The 19366-nt window shown below is 47.9% G+C and overlaps 1 protein-coding gene across 1 annotated transcript in view; it reads left to right on the top strand.

The window, feature by feature from the left end:
• Window positions 1-19366, top strand: part of RABL6 (RAB, member RAS oncogene family like 6) — a gene marked incomplete at both ends in the record, with an annotated part of 41631 nt that overhangs the window by 16233 nt on the left and 6032 nt on the right. The window contains 3 exons of the mRNA XM_029086741.1: window positions 1161-1264; window positions 11942-12300; window positions 14539-14704. Of these exons, the coding sequence (XP_028942574.1) occupies window positions 1161-1264; window positions 11942-12300; window positions 14539-14704 (629 nt within the window). The remainder of the gene's footprint in view (window positions 1-1160; window positions 1265-11941; window positions 12301-14538; window positions 14705-19366) is intronic.

Below are 19366 nucleotides of genomic sequence, written 5' to 3'. Positions count from 1 at the left end.
TGCAGGTGGAGTCTTACACATCATGACTTTTGACTCCAGATCTCAGTGTGGAAACTTGACTGACCTGCCCCTTGCTCAGGGGCTTCCCAGGAGGCCAGTGGGTGCCGGTGCTGGGAGCGTGGCCATTGCCAGTGCCCAGCTGTGCCGCAGCCCCCTGCGTCGGAGCAGAGGGGAAGGGGCTCTGGTGCAGGATTTGTGCCATGGAGCCACAGCCAGGTCTAGTCTTGGCCAGGGGATCCTGACTCGTGTTTCTGCAGAAGCAGATGCTGTGTCAGCCCTGTGGCTCGGGGCTGGTGCAGGGCTGGGTTTGCTGGGCAGGCGGGTGAGGAGGCCGGTGTGGGATCCGCTGTGGATGAGCCTTTGGAGCTGGCCGTGCCCATGTGGTCTCGGTGTAACGTGTGTGGGTATCGATCTCTTCTCGTTGCCATCCGGGCTGTTGGAAGGAGTGTCCCATCACCATTTGCAATTGATTTTGAGCCTTTTAAGCCAGCACTTCCCCTCAGCTGAGGTTTTTGCTTGAATTCTGTTGGAGACGTGGAAAGGGAAGGACTGAATTAAGCTGCCCTGTGTTACATTAGGGAAGCCAACTCTGTTCCACACTTGAAATGGACTGGAGTGTCTGTCTCCCATCTGTGAGGCAGCAGCTAAAGGCAAAGGGGCACCAACTTCTAACATTTCACTGAGTTGACAGGTTGTACTCACTCATTTACCTTGACAGTAAAAAGAGAATTATGGTGAGGTTTTGCATCAGCTGGGTCCTGCTCACAGGGGGACTTGTTTAGCACAGGGAAAAAAAATAAAAGATCCAAACGAATGAGTTGCACGCGTGTTCTCCACAGGAGTTGATACTGTTCTCCAAATGCAACTGGTGCTGCTGTGTCTGGAAATTGTACGCTATTGATTTATGGTTGAGTGTAGCTCGCAGAACAAATTGCTTTCTTACACACAGACTTTCTGGATTAACGTACTTTTGCTACTGCTTCAGCTTCCCTTTGTGCTACTGTATTTAGAGTGAGCGCCGTGAGAGGGACCTGAGCTCCTGTTTAATTCATTGCTGCGGGTAGAGTGGTGACACAGGATCTCGCTGTGCCCTGCGAGCACACAGAGATCTCTTACAATGACCCTTCCTGCTCAGACCCAGCTTCTTTTCCTTTCTTCAGAGGGAGACGTTGCTGCGGCAGCTGGAGACGAATCAGCTGGATATCGATGCAACTTTGGAGGAGCTGTCAGTGCAGCAAGAGACAGAAGATCAAAACTACGAACTGTATGTCATTGAGCCGTCTTTTCTAACGGTTTTGTTGCACTCTGGGTGTCACATGAATGTTGGGCAGCCCCAGTTCTGGTATGTGGCCAGACTGAAAGGTCCAGCGAGTGACATTTAGAGTTTCTTTGGATTTTGTAAAATGTCACTTTGAAGTGGCATCACCTGAAATAAAGCATGCGCTTGGGGATCCCTGGGGAAGGGTTTGGTTCCTACAGGCACGTGATCTCCAGGAGAGTAGTGGAGGTGGAGCTGAGCAGCACACCTGGAGGCACCACGTGCCAAAGGGTTTGTAGATAGGCATGTTGCAGCCTCTGATGCTGAAAGGGAATATTTTTCATCTCTCTACTGCTCAGAACACAAGTTGATTCCTCTTCTGGCTATTGTATTCCTGCGTATTGTGTGTTTTATGATAAGCAGAAAGTAATAGCAACGTTGTCTTTGTTCCCTTTGACTACTTCTAGACTCCTCAGTGCATCTCTGTTAAAGAGTGGTTAGTTCCTGCTGCCGTGTGTTTGTTCAGTGCCCTGTCTGTTTGCTTGCTGCTTGAAAGGCACTTTTGCCAGATTTAGCCCTGCAAAGCCAGTACATCTGTAGCAGAGTCAGCAGGAATCTCTTCAGACCTGTATGTTGTTGACAAACGTGTTCTGTGAATTCCCATTGCAAGGTGTGTATTGCAGTAGTGTGCAAGATAGAAGAGTCAACCCCAGAATGAATTGGAAAAAAGATTCTTTACAGGCAGCTTTATTTGGAAGCTGGAATCAATGATTATGAAATATTCCTGTGCAGCCATTTTGACAAGCATTTTTGAGACCAAGTTTCAAGTTCTGTAACCTTGGTCAGTGTGTTCTCGTTTGTGAGAGCATTGAAATATCCTGTATACACACAGAGCAGGGCTGTTTCCCGAGTGTTCACCTCATTCCTTTCCTTAGGGACTGCTTAGTCTCCTCATGCCTTCAGCAGTTCTCTTGATGTTCCTACTCAAAGGGCTGGGCTGTGTGGGCTGTGCTGTCAGATTGTTTTCCAGTGTTTTTGTTTATACTGCATCAGGAATGGGAAGATACTTAAAAGAATCAAGAGTTGGCAGAGCTGTTCCAAACCTGCACTAGACGATCTTGCTACTTAGTCACCTCTCACACTTACATCATCTTTAGCATTTGCTGGACCCTCGCATGTGCCAGTTCTCACAGAATCACAGAATCACACACAGAATTGCCTGGATTGGAAAAGCCCTTTAAGCTCATCAAGTCCAACCATGAACCCAACACTGACAAGTCCCCGACTAACCCATGTCCCTCAGCACTGTGTCTACACGACTCTTCAATCCCTCCAGGGATGGGGACTCCACCACTGCCCTGGGCAACCCCTTCCAATGCCTCAGAACACTTTCAGCAAAGAAATTCTTCCTCACATCCCATCTCAACTGCCCTTGGCAACTCACAAATCCAGCAGAAAACTATCTGCCATACCTTCTTCTGGGTTAATCTGAGAAGCATCTGCCTAACCCCAGGATGTAAATGAAGCAGCAGCAGTATGGGGCTGGCAGAGGTGGGTGCCAAGACCTCCTAGTTCCAGCAATGGATGTTAGGCTGGATCATCCCATCCAGTGTCACCACACCAGTGTACACGTTTTTATCATATTGGTGTGCTTCCACTGCCACAGAGTACCTCCTCTGGATACGTGCTGCTGCAGAAATAGTGTGGTTGCTGAAGAGTATTGTTTGCAGTGTGGTAGCATCCAGCACCCTAGGGCCAGACTGGTCCCATTGCTCTAGGCACTGCACACTGAGTCCAAAGGCACGTTCTGGCCTTTTGCAAGCTCAGAGGAGCATTTGGTGCAGTCGCTGGTAGCTGGCATCACCTCAATAGAAGCCCCTGAGTCATCTGCAGAAACTCCAAAGCCAGATCAACATTTGACCCACAGGTCAGTACCCTGGCGTTGTCCAACCCAGCTCGTGACCGCAGGGAAGAACAGAAGATGAAGTGTGTGCACCTGAAGATGCCCATGCCCTGGCCAGGCAAAGGACTGCTGCTGGGGAGGGCTAGCACTGCCACCTGCTAATTGCACTATTAAGCTACGTAATTGGCTTAACGTGGCATAAGAAATACCTTGGCCATGGTACCTGACAGGAGTTACTAAAATGTTAAAAGTAGGACTTTTCCCTAGGATTCTGGTTTAACAAATAAACAGATTTTTATGCAGCTGGCCAACTTCTGCTGCACTTCAGCTACTGCACATTTATGTCTGTGTGCTGAGACAAACGCTCTTTGCTTCCAGAAAATAATCACAGAATCACAGACTGGTGGGGGTTGGAAGGGACCTCAGGAGATCATCCAGTCCAACCCCCCTGCCAAAGCAGGTTCCCTGCACCAGGTTGCACAGGAAAGTGTCCAGGTGGGTTTGGAACATCTCCAGAGATGGAGACTCCACACCCTCTCTAGGCAGCCTGTCCCAGGGCTCTGGCACCCTCACGGTAAAGGAGTTTTTCCTTAAGTTTGTCTGGAACTTCCAGTGTCCCAGTTTGTGCCCATTGCCCCTTGTCCTGTCACCAGCCACCACCAAAAGAGCCCCATCCATTGGCCCCCACATTTCAGATATTTCTATATTCTATAATGCTTCTTTGTAGAAGGTTCTTTAAAATATCCAGGGGTGCTTCCTGACTTGAACCTCTTATCCCAAAAGAAAAGAACCAGGCTATGTCATGTCTGAGTACGTTGATGACACTGACTAAAATAGAGTGCTACTTCAGGATTTTTGAGGTTTTTCTCTGCACCACAGATAGAAACAAAGAGTCTGTTTCAGTGGCACCTCTTTGAAATAGGTGAGCTGCAAAGGGGTTACTTCAGCCTCACAGCTGAAAAGTGTGCTCTTCCTACATTCATTTTTTATCCCTGCAGGAGCTTTTCAGGCTTGAGTCCTTTAGCCAAAGTCCTGATTTAAAGAAATAACCACACTCATATGGCAGGGAACTCGGGTTTGGGTAAAGTTCCAGTTCTTAGTGAGCAGTTTAGGCTGGTGAACAGAGTATCTGTGGACACAGTGACAGCGCATGTGACAATTAGAGCTTGCAGTTGTGAGGCAGGTCTGCAGTGCTCGTTATTAGGGCTTGGGAAAGTCCTTGCATCCATGCTTGACAGACACCCATCATTTTGAGATTATCATGTTTCACATGCTGCTGAGGTGGATGTCAAAATGAGCACCTGGTGCGTTGTCCTCTGACACACACCTTGTTGTGTACAGCCTGTGCGCTGGCGCAGTGTGACGTGTTGACCCTTGGCAGATGTGAAGCCCTTGTGTTGGTTGCTTCAGTTTCAACAAGACTTGGAGTTCTGCTGTCGATCAGAGAATTGCCCAAAGAAGCTGTGGATGCCCCATTCCTGGAGGCATTCAAGGCCAGGCTGGATGGGGCCCTGGGCAGACTGGTCTCGTGGTTGGCCACCCTGTCCACAGCAGGGGGGTTGGAACTAAATGATCTTCAAGGTCCTTTCCAACCCAAACCAGTCTGTGATTCTGTGATTCAGCATGAATTGTGCAGCAAAGGGAGGGGCCACAGGCACCTGGGGCCACAGGCCATGGTGTGCCTGCTGCAGCACCTCCTCCAAGGCAACTCCTGCTCTCCTGCCACAAAATCAGGCCACGGAGCAAGGCGAGGTGACAGTGCTAGGACATCTCAGTTATTTCATTCACCCCTGTGCTCGTCTAGTAGCTGCTCTGTCACAGTGACCGATGCTAAATTTGGATCAGAGAACAGAAAGGGAACAAGAACTCTTCCTCTGGCTGCGACTGGGTACCCGAGGACAAAACGTCATTGCTCCAGAATGTGGATCCTAGAGAAGACACGAGGTGGCACACAACGCTGCCTCATCCGCCTTATGTAAGCGCCCCTTGGCAGCCAGCACTGGGCTCTGCCGGAGGAGGACACATTTAGATGCTTCCAGCTCTTTCCAAGTGCTTAGTCTCCTCTCTGCCTGCCACACCTCTTGCTCTGGTAATTTCCTGGTTGTTTCTCAGATTTTACATTTTCAGTGCTTCTAAAAAAAAATACATTTCAGCCCTTGTTGAGTTCCTGAATTCTTATTAAACAAACAGCAATGACTTCTTTGGTTCTGTTCTGAATTTGTACTTAATTTACTCAATTTTTCCATCTTTAATTGCACCCAGCTTATTTTCTGTCACAAGGAAAACTTTTTTATGTTCAGTGTGCCTGTTCCCTCACTGAGTGGTGCATATGGAGAAGTAGTTTTTGGGAAATTGTGGCAGCTTTTCCTGCATATTCATTTTTTTCAGGAATAAGCTGCTGCTGGAAACATTTGCCAAAGTTAATAAGAAGCAGATTTTAACGTATGGTTTTCATGAGCTTTTCTGTTTGGCTGCATTTTTCCTAGTATTACTCTTATTTTAATATCAAAAGACATTTAATTTCAAGGGTTAAGTAATCAACTCTCTCTGAATTAACTTTTTTTTTCCCTAGGGATTAATAGAAGTTAGTCAAAATGAATACTCAAGTTACTCTCTGTGAGAAATCTCATCTTCTTTCGTGCTCAGTTTTGAGAGGTTCAGGAAATTGTCATCTATAAACTACTGTGTGGTTTTTGATTTATAAGTACATGAAGTCCAACTTCTTCACAGGACTTGTTCATAAGAAATGAGTTTTCAGATCATTTACTCCTTGTGTTTAAGAGCTCTCACAGCAAACTGCTAGTCAGGCTTTGTAAAAATACATTCAAAGCAGTTGAACTTCAGATCATCTGAGATACTGTATGATCCAAGCTACAGCTTCTGCAGCGGCAGGACCTGTCCCAGGTTTGCCATGGGGTGGAAGTCCTTCTGGGTACTTTCCCAGCTGTACCATACAGGTATTATCTGCATTGTCAGGTCATCCTGGATAGCCAGGTGCTACGGTCCAGGTAGGGAAGATCATAGAATCATTTAGGTTGGAAAAGACCTTTTGAGATCGTTGAGTCCAACCATGAACCCAACACTGACAAGTCCCCGACTAACCCATGTCCCTCAGCACTATGTCTACACGACTCTTCAATCCCTCCAGGGATGGGGACTCCACCACTGCCCTGGACAACCCCTTCCAATGCCTCAGAACCCTTTCAGCAAAGAAATTCTTCCTCACAACCCATCTCAACGGTCCTGGCCACAACTTGAGGCCATTTCCTCTCATCCTATGACTGATGGGCCAGTGACTGCAGAAAGGCATTTGTGCTGTACTCTTGGTGGACATGCTCCTTGCGTTAGACAACTTTATTCACTACAAAGTCATTGATTGGGGTGTAGTGGGGGTTTTTTTTGGCTTGTTTGTTTTTTCTTCATTGAGCACAGCTCATAATTTTGCAAAGACCATGGTGCTGAGTATCACCAGCATTGTCTGGCAGGAGGACCTGCTGCTAGAACTGTTCTCCTGTATCTTCAGCTGCATTGAAGTACAGGTCCAGAATCACATCACCTAAAGGCTTGAATTACCAGTTAGGAAAGTAAAACCACTTTTGCTTTCTCTTCCCCCTGCCCCACCTTTATCATTTCCTCTTGCTGTGAATCGCCCTTGCCATTAGACAGATCAGGAGCCAGCGTGTACTAGATGGGACTCTGGGTCATGTTTTTGTTGTGGGGCTGTGTTATGAATTAATTAACTAAGCCTGTCATCATCGGTCTTGCTAGAGAAGTGGAGAACATGGAGCATGTCCTGTATATTGTGGAGAGGGGGATTGTCCTGCTGCATCCATTTTGTGTCAAGTGGAAAAGCTGAGGAGCTCTCAGGGAGGGGCTTTACTCTCCAAGGCCTGGGCAGCTTTGGATTCAAGGATTCAACCAGAATTCAACCCTGCTTGGCAGTTGATTTCACATTCAGGGACCTGGGCTTAGGGGGGCATCGGGTTCAGTACCTTTAATGAGCCCAAAACAAACGTGGAAATCTAACCCTCAATAACCCCAGTTAAATTAGTGTCACATGGCTTATTAATCTTCATTTTCACAATTAATAAAATAACCCAAAGCCTTTCATGCCACTTGAAATACACTTGAAAAATTGATCACAGCGTGTTAGAACCAGGAGCCAAAAAGCTTCAGGCTGCTGCCGTCTTCAATAGTAAATGAACATGAGCGCTGGCAATTTTAGGAACTGTGAGGCTAACGAGTCCTTTTGTGCTTTTTTATGTTTGCTCTGGAGCAGAGCAACAGTAACCTCAGGCCCTGATGAATTTTTGTTCCTGCAGAGCATGTTCATCTTTAAAATTGCATAAAAGTTTCCTCTTGCGAGCTGGTCCAACTGACAGTGAATTATTCAAGGGTTTTGAGGATGTGGACTTGTTACTCGGTCTGAAATGGAAGGATTGAAAGGCAAACAAGGAGCCCACATGGGTGAGGACAGATAACCCGTACAGATTTGCATGGCACCTTTGCTGTCTCTATATCCCATGGAACAAGTGTGCTTGGGTCACATCATGAGTTCATCTGGTGCTTTAATAGGACCTGGTCTGCTACACCTGGCGTGGACATGAAGCTGCTGGTTTCCCAATAAGGTTTTGAGTGAGTCCTTTTGCAAAGGACTGACAAGACGGATAGAACAAGGAATGCAGTGGCCAGATTTTGTACAGGATATGAGAAAAAACAGGCACGTGGCAGGTTTGGCCTGGTGTATTCCCAGAACAGCCACGCTTGTGCCTCTGAAGAGTGTGTGCAAAGCCAGAGAAAGCATTCATGCATTATGGAGTATTTTCAAAGTGTGGAGGATGCTTAGACACCTCCACCCTGGAAATTACTGAGAGCTTGCTGGCAGTGTTTTCACGTATGCTGTTTTTCCACCCACCTCTTTCACGGCAGAAGACATGAATATGAAAGCTCAGCAGAGCTGGTTTATGCAGCCCGTGTAAAACTGGTATCAGACCATCCTCATTTCCCCGCTGTCACAGCACACGGCACAGAGCTTGGCCCACCTGTGTGGTTGGGGATGAGGAAGGTGACACAAAGCACACGTGCCCCAGCTCTCCTTGGTGCTGTGCTGGGGTAACAGCCTGTGTCGTGCTGTCCCCAAATAACCATTGTGTCTTTCTACTAAAAATAACTGGCTGTCTCTTGTTCTTCTGCCCTTCACATAATGTAGGTGAGCAAGGCATGGGAGCAGGTGCAGAAGCAGCCTGTGTGTGTGTTACTCTCCAGACTAGCTGAGCTGCAGGGAAGGGTGACACTCTTTATACTTCAGTTATGTACCATTTTTTCCCCTCCAGCTCTTAAAATTAATGTGTTTCTGCAGGAGGAACAGGTGGTAGTCGCAGCCCTCCCTCCCTCCCTCTGGAGCTGGCTACTTGCCCAGGACAAAGCAGGTTGTTTCCAAAACGGGCAGCTTTGGTAGTACAAAGTACAGTAAATCTTCAAATACCCTGATATTGTAAAGAATGTCCTGCGCTTTGCTGGGTCCAGCTTTAAGTGCTCTTTGAGCTTCATATTCTGTATCCTAAAATGACTATATGTGTACTTTGTATATTCTTCACACGGGATCCTTATTCCTTAGTCTTCTTCGCTCTCTACAACTCCCTGAAAGGAGGGTGTAGAGAGGTGGGGGTCAGTCTCTTCTCCCAGGTAACAAGTGATAGAATGAGAGGAAATGGCCTCAAGTTGCACCAGGGGAGGTTTAGATTGGATCTGAGGAAAAGCTTCTCCACCAAAAGTGTAGTCAAGTGTTGGAACAGGCTGCCCAGGGCAGTGGTGGAGTCACCTTCCCTGGTGGTATTTCAAAGACAGGTAGACGAGGTGCTCAGGGACATGGTTTAGAAGTGGAATTGGCAGTGTGAGGTTCATGGTTGGACTCAATGATCTTAAAGGTCTTTTCCAACCACTGTGATTCTGTGATTCTGCAATTCTGTGTACAATCATCTTACCATACCTGAGTCACCCAGTTGCCTTGATGATGGGACCTAGCATCCTGATCAGAGACTTAGAGGTTGTTTGGTTCTGTTTTCATGTAGGGTTGGTGATTTAGGTGCTCACATAGGCAGTGAGAGAGCTCAGCTCAGCCTGGAGAGCCAGCAGTGCTGGCAGCAGTATCTTGGCTGCTGGATGCAGCGGTGACCGAGCTTGCAGGTCTTCCAGCCAGGATTGCTGGTGCTATAAACAGGAACAGAGGAGCACGTAGATCAGCTGAGATTGCTCTGTCTTCACGGTCAGCAGGCAGGAGTCTTTCACCCTGAGTAGGGCTTGGGAGGAAGAATGAGTACCAGAAAGCAGAGCTGTTCAGCCATCCTGCTGCCGGCTCTCCAGGAGCAAAGCTCGGAGGGGAGGGATGACAGCGTTTAGCTCTCAGTGCTGCTGGCGTGGGTCTGCAGAGCGTCCTGTGCAGGCAGGTCTCGTGGAAGGCTTTCCAGGCCATAGCAGTTCACGTGGCTTTGTGCATTCAGAGCATTTGCTTTGTTGGACCAGGGCTGAATCGCAGGTACCTTTGGCTTATCTCTCCCTGACCACAGATGCCTCACGTGTTCTGGTGTGAGGGATGCTGAATGGCGTGTGTGGTGATCTCCTCCTCAAGAAAGGAGCAGTGATCGCTCAGCCCTGCGGCACAGTGACAGAGATGCACTGAAAATACCCTGTTAGGTTCTTGCACTGTGTGTGACGCATTGTGCACCTTCCAGCCAAACCTGATCAGTCTCCAGAGAGCTCAGTGCAAGAGTTGAACTCCTTTATATTTTCCCTTTGGTGCATGACAAATCATGTATCATTTTCAGTGGAAGGTGTTGTCGCACAGCTCACCCCAGATACTGTTCCCCTGGGAGGGAGGGTGCTGGAATGGATGCTCTGTCGCATGCTCTGATCTCAGCTCTGCCAGGAGCTTGTTTTCCTGGAGCCACTTTGCTGGGTGGAATAAGCACATGAGCCTTGTCCCAGATCCTGGTGGAAGCATCAGAGGCTATCACTGCGTACCACTGGTTTAGGTGCCTTGACAGCGGTCACCAGGGACAGGCAGTGGGCAGCTCTGCCACAACCAGGTTCCTTTTCTGCTGCTCCCAGGCAGCGTTGAGTTTGCAGCCTTTGGTCCAGTCTTCTGGAATGAGTGAGGCGAGTCTCCTAACCCTTCTCATGTGGTGAACTTGAAGCAAGAACACTTGTCTCCTAGCCCTTGAGCAGGTGACTATGTCCTTGGTAATAGTCCGTAAACATAAACAGCCCTTGCTGAATTTCTTCCCTTTTCTGTTATTCAGGATCATCCAGTTCTTTCTGTATCTTGTCTCTCTCCTCCTCTCTGTTGATGCTGCCTCCCAACTTGCAACCTCCTGAGCGTTTCCCTGGTCTCTGTGCTGCTTTGTTGAAATGCTGAAATATATCTCAAGGCTAATCCTTGAGGAACTCTACGAAGGATTTCTCTCCTAGCTAATACTGCTTTTTAATGCTACTCTTTAACTCTGCTTTAGCCAGTTCCTTAGTTAGGAAGGACTCCTGGTTTTCCAATCCAAGTAACAGCTTCCCAGGGATGTTGTTCTCTAGGGCTCCAAACACTGCTGGTCACGAAGTATATTAGTGTGTTCCTTAAAAGTATATCAGGTTGCTCCTTGAAATAGGAAGTGATGTCTCAAGGGGGTTTAGATTATTTTAGCCCCTGCTGTTTGCTCTCTGCTCAGCAGTTGTTCCAGTGAAGGTGTCTGGCTGGCTCAGGTCCCTGAAGGACGAGGTTGTGCTCTGTATGGGAGGGAGTCTCTGTTTTGACATTCTCGTTGCCTGGAGCACAACCGAGTCTGTCTGTCTGGCAGAAGCAGTTGAACCCAGAGCCTCTGTGCACAAGTTCATTAGGCTTAATTAAATAAGAGGCGAGACCATGACATTTGCTAAATTTTATACATGATACTTCGCTTTAGGTGTCCTCGTTATATCTCTCAGATGTGCTGCACGTAGCAGACCTTATTTTGAGACTGTTTCATAGTAAGACTGTCTTTCTGTTAGTGTATCTTTGCATACAGATTGTGAAAACGAAATGGGCAGCAGGAGGAGGCTTCAGAAGGATCAGACTTGGTTTGCTTTTGGAAAAGGATAGAGCATTTCACCCTCTGTAGTGGTACAGGCTTTAATGCTCGTCTAGTCAGGAATCCAGCCAGGACCACAACTTGCTTCAGAGCTTCTGCTGCTTAGCTTCACTGCCTCCCACACAGAGAGGGAGTGTGTGCCTGTGTATCTGCACACTGGGAGAAGGGTAATTGCAGTCAGTCCTCTGTGAGCCCTCTGGATAGCTCTTTTCTTTTGTCTTTCAAGGATTCTCCTCTCAAATCCATTCTTGGCTGAAACAAGAGATTTTTTTTATAGCATTTGAGTTTTCTTGAACACTCTGATCTCTTCTGCAGAATCTAAAAATGTGCCATTCCTGTAGCACTTACTCCTTAGAGACAGATGTCCAAGAACTGACTTCAAGCCCTGGCATGTTGGTATCCTCTGTCTATCCAGGGAGCTCCCAGCAGTATTGCAAATACAGGTTTCATCCTGCAGTGCAAAACAGGTTGGGATTCTCCACATCTCGATGTAGATCGGGTGAATTTAGCTCACAGGGGTGAACCAGGTTTATTGTGGCCCAGGGAGTTGCAGCATCACCGAGAGCAGATCTGTACCCTCCCAGCTCAGCACGTAGCCAAAGCTACACCAGCATCGTGCTTGGTGTTTTCTCCATTCCTTATATTTGCAATTTATCTTCCCTGCAGCTTCCTTGAAATGATGGAAGCCCGAAGCCGAGGACATGCATCACCACTGACAACTAACGGGCAAAGCCCTTCCTCTGGCTCCCAGTCACCCATAGTACCTCCAGGCTCCACATCGACGGGCAGCTCCAGCCCTGGCACCCCACAGCCACCGCAGCCGCTTTCCACAAGCTCCACCATCTCTCCTGAACCCCCTCCATCTCTTTCACCAGTGCCTGCACCTGAAGCCCAGCAGCCACACGCACCTCCACCAGCTACAACCTCCCCAGCACCTCCGGCTGCAGTCCCACCGCCGAAGCGCAGCATTATATCACGTTTGTTCGGGACGTCTCCTGCGTCAGACCCCTCTCCTCCCCAGCCAGGTAGGTGCTGGGGTGCACTCATCTGGGCTGCGTGTCACCCGTGGGCGTTTCTCTCTTTTCCTTTCATTTTTTCCCTGCAAGAGGCTGAGCAGACTGGTATCTGAAGAGCACAGGCCCTGAGTGTGTGCAGTGTGTGTCCCTGCGCTGTCACTCTCTCTTTTTCTCTTCATTGACATTTTGGTTTGTCTGTGTGCTGGGCTTGGATGGGGACAGTGTCCAGCCAGCTGGGTGGTGCCTGTAGCCGCCTGTGTTTCAGGAGGAAGGCACTGAACGTTAAGGGAATGCTAATAAAGAAACTGTCAGCTTCTACCAGGAGCACATATGCCTCTTAAGCAGTAAGAAAAATCATTAAAGAAGCTATTTGAAGCACTTGTCTTCACAAAAGTCTGTCAGCTCAAAGGAGCTCTTGTGTGTTAACGGGGAACAGCGGAGTGCTGGTTTTAAAGGTTATTCAACCAGAAATGATCACGTAAGTTCAGGCTCTGCAGCGGATTTCCCTCCGGGGAAATATGCTCCTTCAGAGATGGTCTGAGGAGGAGGGCAGCCCGCCTTGGCTTCTTCCTCAGCGCTAGTACACAATGGAGCAGAGCCGCGCAGCGCTCGGGCCAAACCCCCGCTGGACGAAGTTGCAGGGCAGAGGCATCGAGGGTTTTGTTGCATGTACTTTTACTGATCTGGACCTTAATTTGCCTGTCACATTCACTTTGTTTGCAAAGCTAACTGGAGCTGCAGAGATGGCACTGCCTAAAAATCATTAGCATGACATGCTTTGAATCACCCTGTGGAGATACCTTCCCTCTCAAACTGTCAATCCCTAGAGCTCACAGTACTCTTGAGACACCCACAGAAAGAAAGGAGGAGGTGCTGGGAACACGGTTTGCAGTTTCAAATGTAGAAATCTTTCCGTTTCAGATCTGCACACAGTGTTCTGCATCCTGAATCTGTTACCAGGTATGACACAGTACACCCATTTCAGTTCAGTGGTGACTCTTCCTATCCAGAAACAAACAAACAAACAAAGAGGATAAAATGTTAGAAATCCCTTGTCAATAAAAAAACCTTTGGTATGTGGAAAAATGACACAGAGTCTACTGCCAGTGTTACAATCTGTGGGGTTTGGGGTTTTTTGGAGGTTTTTTTTTTAAATCTATCACTTAGCTTGAGAACTGTTGTAGGCTTGTGGCTTGCAGTCCTGGTGTCTCTCAAGGGTCCCTTTTAGGAGGGTTGCAAAAGGCAGCTGGGAAAAGCTGATCTGTCAGCGTTACTGGGTTTATGTAGCGTGCCAAGGGTCTGCACCTCTCCTGGAACTTACCTAGAGATTAACTAATTGGAAAGTAGTTGAAAAATCACTGTCACAAAGTAATACTTGTTTTTTATGGGAGCTGCTATTTAAGCTTTCCCTTGAAGTCTTGCAGTAGTAATTCTTTTGGCTGTGTTTTTTCTTACACCAACGCTCCTCTTTAGAGGCATTAGTAATAGTGTTATTTGTATGCAAAAGTGATCTGAAAGCTCTACTAGTAAAGCAAAATCTAGAAAAGAATATACAAATCTTGTTACCCAAAAGAAAAGAGCCTAGATATGAAGTGCAGTCCAGGCAGAAGGAAAAGGTTGAACATTGCAAATTCTGAAAAGCTTAATGGCTTTAAGCTTCTTGGTTATGCTAATTTCATGAGATTGCATCCTGATACCTTGAAGGTGGGTAAAGGTGTCTCTACCAATAAGTTATATTAAAGCAAACCTCTATTTGCAGTAGCTCTTGATTTTTTCGGTTACACAGGGCATCTAAAAGCACAGTGTGAAAAATCCTGCCTTTGACAGTTACAGTTGAAAAAGCAAGAGGGAGGTGAGTGGGTGAACTGAACAGTCTGGAAAAGGTAAGAGAGGGACATCACACAGGAGCAGTGCACACGGCATAGGTGTAAAATCTGGCTGTGGTGTCATTGTTCACCGTAGAGCAGAGTCAGCTGCCATGCTGGAGAGATTTTCAGAGTATTTTTCAGACTCAGACTGGTGCATTTTAAACCACAGTGGCTGTGTGTGGTCTGGGAATACCTTCCTGCAAGGTTCTGGACTGGGCTGAGTATCCTGTTCTTATCCTTCCTCTTCCCTTGTTGTGTAGCCAAGGTCCAACTTCGTGGCCACTGTCTGTGTGTGCCCTGGGCAGGATAGATCTGTCAAAAGCAAATTTCTGTCTTGTTTGTGGTGAACAGTGTTTTACAACTGCTGTTGCTGATGCAGATGCTGCTGCTGCCACTCCTCCTCCCCACCCTGAAGCCTCTGCAAAAGTACAGAGCGTGGAGGACTTTGTTCCTGATGACAGCCTGGACCACAGCTTTCTAGAAGACCCAGCCCCACAGAAGGAAAAAGGGAAACCACAGACTAAACACCGTGTCGATAGTGAAAGGTAAGGAAGGGAGGATGGAGGGAGGGGGGGCGAGACAGGGATGTATCTGGATGTGCAGCCTAGTGGCTCGGGCCTGGCTGACCTGTTCCAACTGTTCAGAAAGTGATTGCAGAGCAGGGAGCTGCCCCTGAGCCTGGCTGGCTGCGCTGTGGTCAGTCGTAACGTTCACTGTCTCCCATTTCATGATACACACAGCTCCCTGGGAATGAGGAACAGCAGTAGAAGCCAGTTAGCACCTCCCTGGTTTTGCTGTCTTGCTTTCATGCTCAATGTTCAACCATTAGGTTGCTTTGGGTCAGGAAGGGATTTCACTTCTGGCCAAATGTGCTGAAACATTTGAGATATTTTCCTTCTGGAACACAATGCACTTTGCAGGGATATTATATTTCAAGCACTGGAAGAGGCTGCCCAGGGAAGTGGTTGAGTCACCACTCCGAAGGTATTTAAAAGCCGTTCTGATGTGGTGCGTAGGGACATGGTTTAGTGGTGGACTTGGCAGTGTTGGGTTTACAGTTGGACTTGATGGTCTTAAAGGTCTTTTCCAACCGAAGTGATTCTGTAATTCTGTGTTTTGCCTAATAAGTGCTTTCCCACTCCAGAGACCCAAAGCATGGCCAGACTCCTCCACAGCCTGATACTGCCATTCCTGAGGCATTATAAAGGGGTTTGTGTTTGTTGGAGGACACTTGGGGACACACTGTGGCTCGATGGGATTCTGGAAGGAAGGATGGAGAGGGTTATGTTCCCTCGGGACTGTCACTGCGTGCTTGTCTGTAGAGTCCAGAAAAGTCTTAGGGGGAGCTTTTCTTTTTCTCTGTCTGTTTCTAATGTTCCTTCCCAGGAAGGGAACTTCCATTTTCTCTATAAATTGGAGAGATATGGATTGGATGGGTGACTGTTCAGTGAATAAGGAATTGACTGGATGGTCCATCCAAAGAGTAGTGGTTAAACAGCTCAGTGTCTACATGGAGATCAGTGACAAGGGGTGTACTTCAAGGGTCCCTGCTGGGACTAGGACTGTTTAATATCTTCATCAATGATGTAGTGGGATCAAGTGCACCCTCAGCAAGTTTGCAGATGACACCAAGCTGAGTGGTGTGGTTGACACACCTGTGGGACAGGATGTCATCCAGAGGGACATGGACAAACTGGAGAAGTGGGCCCAGGTGAACCTCATGAGGTTCAACAAGGCCAAGTGCAAGGTCCTGCACCTGAGTTGGGGCAACCCCAGATATCAATAGAGGCTGAGGGATGAAGGCATTGAGAGCAGCCCTGCAGAGAAAGACTTGGGGGTGCTGGTGGATGAAAAGCTGGACATGAGCCGGCGACATGCGCTGGCAGCCCAGAGGCCAATAACCGTGTCCTGGGCTGCACCCAGAGCAGCGTGGGCAGCAGGTGGAGGGAGGGGATTCTGCCCCTCTGCTCCGCTCTCCTCAGACCCCACCTGCAGTGCTGCCTCCAGTGCTGGGGACGTGGACGTACTTGAGCCAGTGCAGAGGAGGCCACGAGGATGATGCGAGGGCTGGAGCAGCTCTGCTGTGAGGACAGGCTGAGAGAGTTGGGGCTGTTCAGCCTGGAGAAGAGAAGCCTCTGGGGAGACCTTATTGCACCTTTCAATATTTGAAAGGGCCTGTAAGAATGATGGGGACAGACTTTTTAGCAGGGCCTGTAGTGACAGGAAAAGGGGAAATGGTTTAAACTAAAAGAGGGAAGATTTAGACGAGATGAGAGGAAGAAATGTTTCACACTGAGGGTGGTGAGACACTGGCCCAGGTTGGCCAGAGAGGTGGTAGAAGCCACATCCCTGGAAACATTCAAGGCCAGGCTGGATGGGTATGTGAGCAACTTGATCTGGTTGAAGATGTCCCTGTCACTGCAGGGGAGTTGGAACTGGATGAACTTGAAAGGTCCCATCCCACCCAAACCAGTCTGGGATTCTATAATTCTATCCTCCAAACGGCAGAGACCTGTGCTTATGCTGTAAGCTGGTTGGTTTTTTTTATTATTTTCCTGGCTTTAATATTTTTTCACCATCAAAAAGGAAAAGTCATTGTGTCTCCTGAGCTGCTCAGACCAGAGGATGTGCAGCAAGCTGTCTGAAAGCAGACTGTCACTCCAGAGCTGACCTAAGCATGCTCATGGGCTCTGCATCCCTCTGCTTAGAACACTCCTTGCCTGCTGCCTCTTGTCATCAACGCTGGATTAACCGGGAGAGCAATTAAACACTGATACAGCTCATCTGTGAACATGGTGGCTTCTGCATCTTTTGACATCTTTGTCATGATCCAGTGTTCTCTAGTTCAACCACAACAACTTTAAATCAATGCTGTGTGTGAGGCTCGATGCCTGTCTAATGCAGGTCAGCCTGAATCATCATCCCTTGTGACAGGAGAACACGTGGCTGGTTTATTTAAAAAAAAAAAAAAAAGAAGAAAAGAAGAAAAAGTGGTGGTTGCTAGAAGCATGCTGGCCTGCAAAGTGTCTTGCTCACAACTATGGCTCAGCTGGGATATTTTCCTGTGTTTAACAAGGAAGTGTCAGGAGAGCCCATCCTGACCTTCCTGGGGTTTGCTGAAGGACTGGGTCCTGGGGTGACCACTTAGAGCTCTTTAGCTGCAGCTCTTGCTGTGGGTCGGAGGTTGGATGTTTAACAAAGGCTTCTCTTCTCCAGGACGTCAGTCATTGGAAGCAAATAGATATCAAACTGTGCAAAAAGCCAAACATCTCAAACATTGGTGCAAGAGCCCTGGTCCTTGGTTGTAGAGTTGTCATGTTCTCGGCTGCTGTGACGCCATCTGTGCCCTGTCCCCAGTCTCGGTAGCCTTCCAGTGTGTATGAGCTGGTGGGGGCAGAGAAACACCTTTAGGTTTTCACAGAGCAGAGAGGACACTTGTTCACAGCTTCATCCTTTGATGACAGTGGTAACAATCTAGTTAGAACAGCTCTGTTTCCCTAGGAGAAGACCTTAGAGTGCATCGCTGCAAATTCAGATGCTCATTATTTCTCTGCAGCTTGACATCCGTGTCTTGCTCTGGTTTCTTACATAGTTCACACAGTTTTCTCAGTGGTCTGGCACGTTTACCTTCTGGTTCCTGACAAAAAGGTCCTACCACAACAAGCCAGATGTGCTGAAATTCAGAGATGTAGATATGGTTCTGACCACCACCTGCAATAATTGATTTCCTTCTGGGTGTCAGTTACAACCCCGTGATGCCCAGGAGCAACATAAGAGTTCTGTAGGCACCGTCTCTAATAACCAGCTTCTACTGCAGTGAGTAGGTTGTTGTGGTTGCAGCATAATCTACTGCTGCAGGAATTTATCTTTGGCCTAAAGAACACAAAAGTTCTCCTGTGAAGCCACTCAAACCTAATGGAGATTTTATTGGTATTAAAAAATGAAATACTGTATAAGTTGTTTTCCCCTTGCATGTGAGTGAGGAACAAAGCCTGAGAACATAGTAGAGAGATGTGTTCAGGTCTCCTCAACATTTTTAAGCAGATATCTGATTGTTAAGCTTGTGCAGCTTGCCAGCATTTCTTCTGGGTGTGCTGTAACCAAGTGTAAGCTCTGAAACTGAAGAGCCATTGAAGATGTGGCAGAACAATGGGCTGTGTGTTGAGAATTTGTGAAGTTCCTTCTCTTACCCAAAGAAGAGGAATTGCCTGGCTGTCCATAAGCAAGTCTTGTGTTTGGCTCATGTGAGGAGACCTTAGTGCACAGTGCATTTCACGTGTGTGGCTGAGGTTGGAAGGCACCTCTGGAGGTTGTCTCGTCCAACTACTCTGCTCAACCAGGACCACCAGAGCTGGTTGCCCAGGACCATGTCTAGATAGCTTTTGAATATCTCCATGGATGGAGACTCCACAACTTCTCTGACAACTGTGCCACTGCTTGGTCACCCTCACAGTGGAAAAAGTATTTCCTGATGTTCATAGGGAACCTCCTGTGTTTCAGTTTGTGCCCCTTGGCCTCTTGTCCTGTCATTGGGTGGCACTGAAAAGAGCCCAGCATCATCTTCTTTGCCCCCTCCTTCAGGGATTTAAATACATTGATAAGCCCCCCCCAAGCCCTCTCTTCTCTTGGCTGAGCAGTCCCAGCTCTCATGTGAGAGATGCTCCAGTCAATCATCTTTGTTGCCCTTCATTGGACTCTCTCCAGTACACCCTGTCCTCAGGATCCTGAACTCCACCAAGGCTGCCTTTGACCTTCCCTATAAGCCCTTGATTTTTTATGGGTATGAGGTCTAGCAGAGCACCTCTCCTCGTTGGCTCCTCTATCACTCAGAAGAGGAAGTTACTATCAGTGCACTCAAGGAACCTCCTGGATTGCTTACCTCTTGCTGGTTTGTCCCTCCAGCAGATATAGGAGTGGTTGAAGACCACAGGAACCAGAGCCTGCTCCTTTCTTTTTACAGAGGGCCTCATCCACTTGTTGCTTTTTTGTTGTTGTTTGTTCCTGGGCAGGCAGCCTGTCGCAGACACCCACTATAGTGTCACCTTTACCTGTCCTCTCTTTAATCCTCACCCATAAGCTCCTCATCCATCCCCAGGCAGAGCTCCATGCGCCCCACCTGCTCTCTCACATAGAGGACAACTCCTTGGGGAAGAGGGGAAGGTCTTGTTCTCGTTGGAAGCGAGATGTTACGTTGTGTAACTGAACCG

The sequence above is a fragment of the Antrostomus carolinensis genome, unplaced genomic scaffold (assembly GCF_000700745.2).
Source record: "Antrostomus carolinensis isolate BGI_N321 unplaced genomic scaffold, ASM70074v2 scaffold24869, whole genome shotgun sequence".
Lineage (NCBI taxonomy): Eukaryota > Metazoa > Chordata > Aves > Caprimulgiformes > Caprimulgidae > Antrostomus > Antrostomus carolinensis.
The sequence above is the reverse complement of the archived record's forward strand: the minus strand, read 5'-3'. Positions and strand labels throughout refer to the sequence as shown.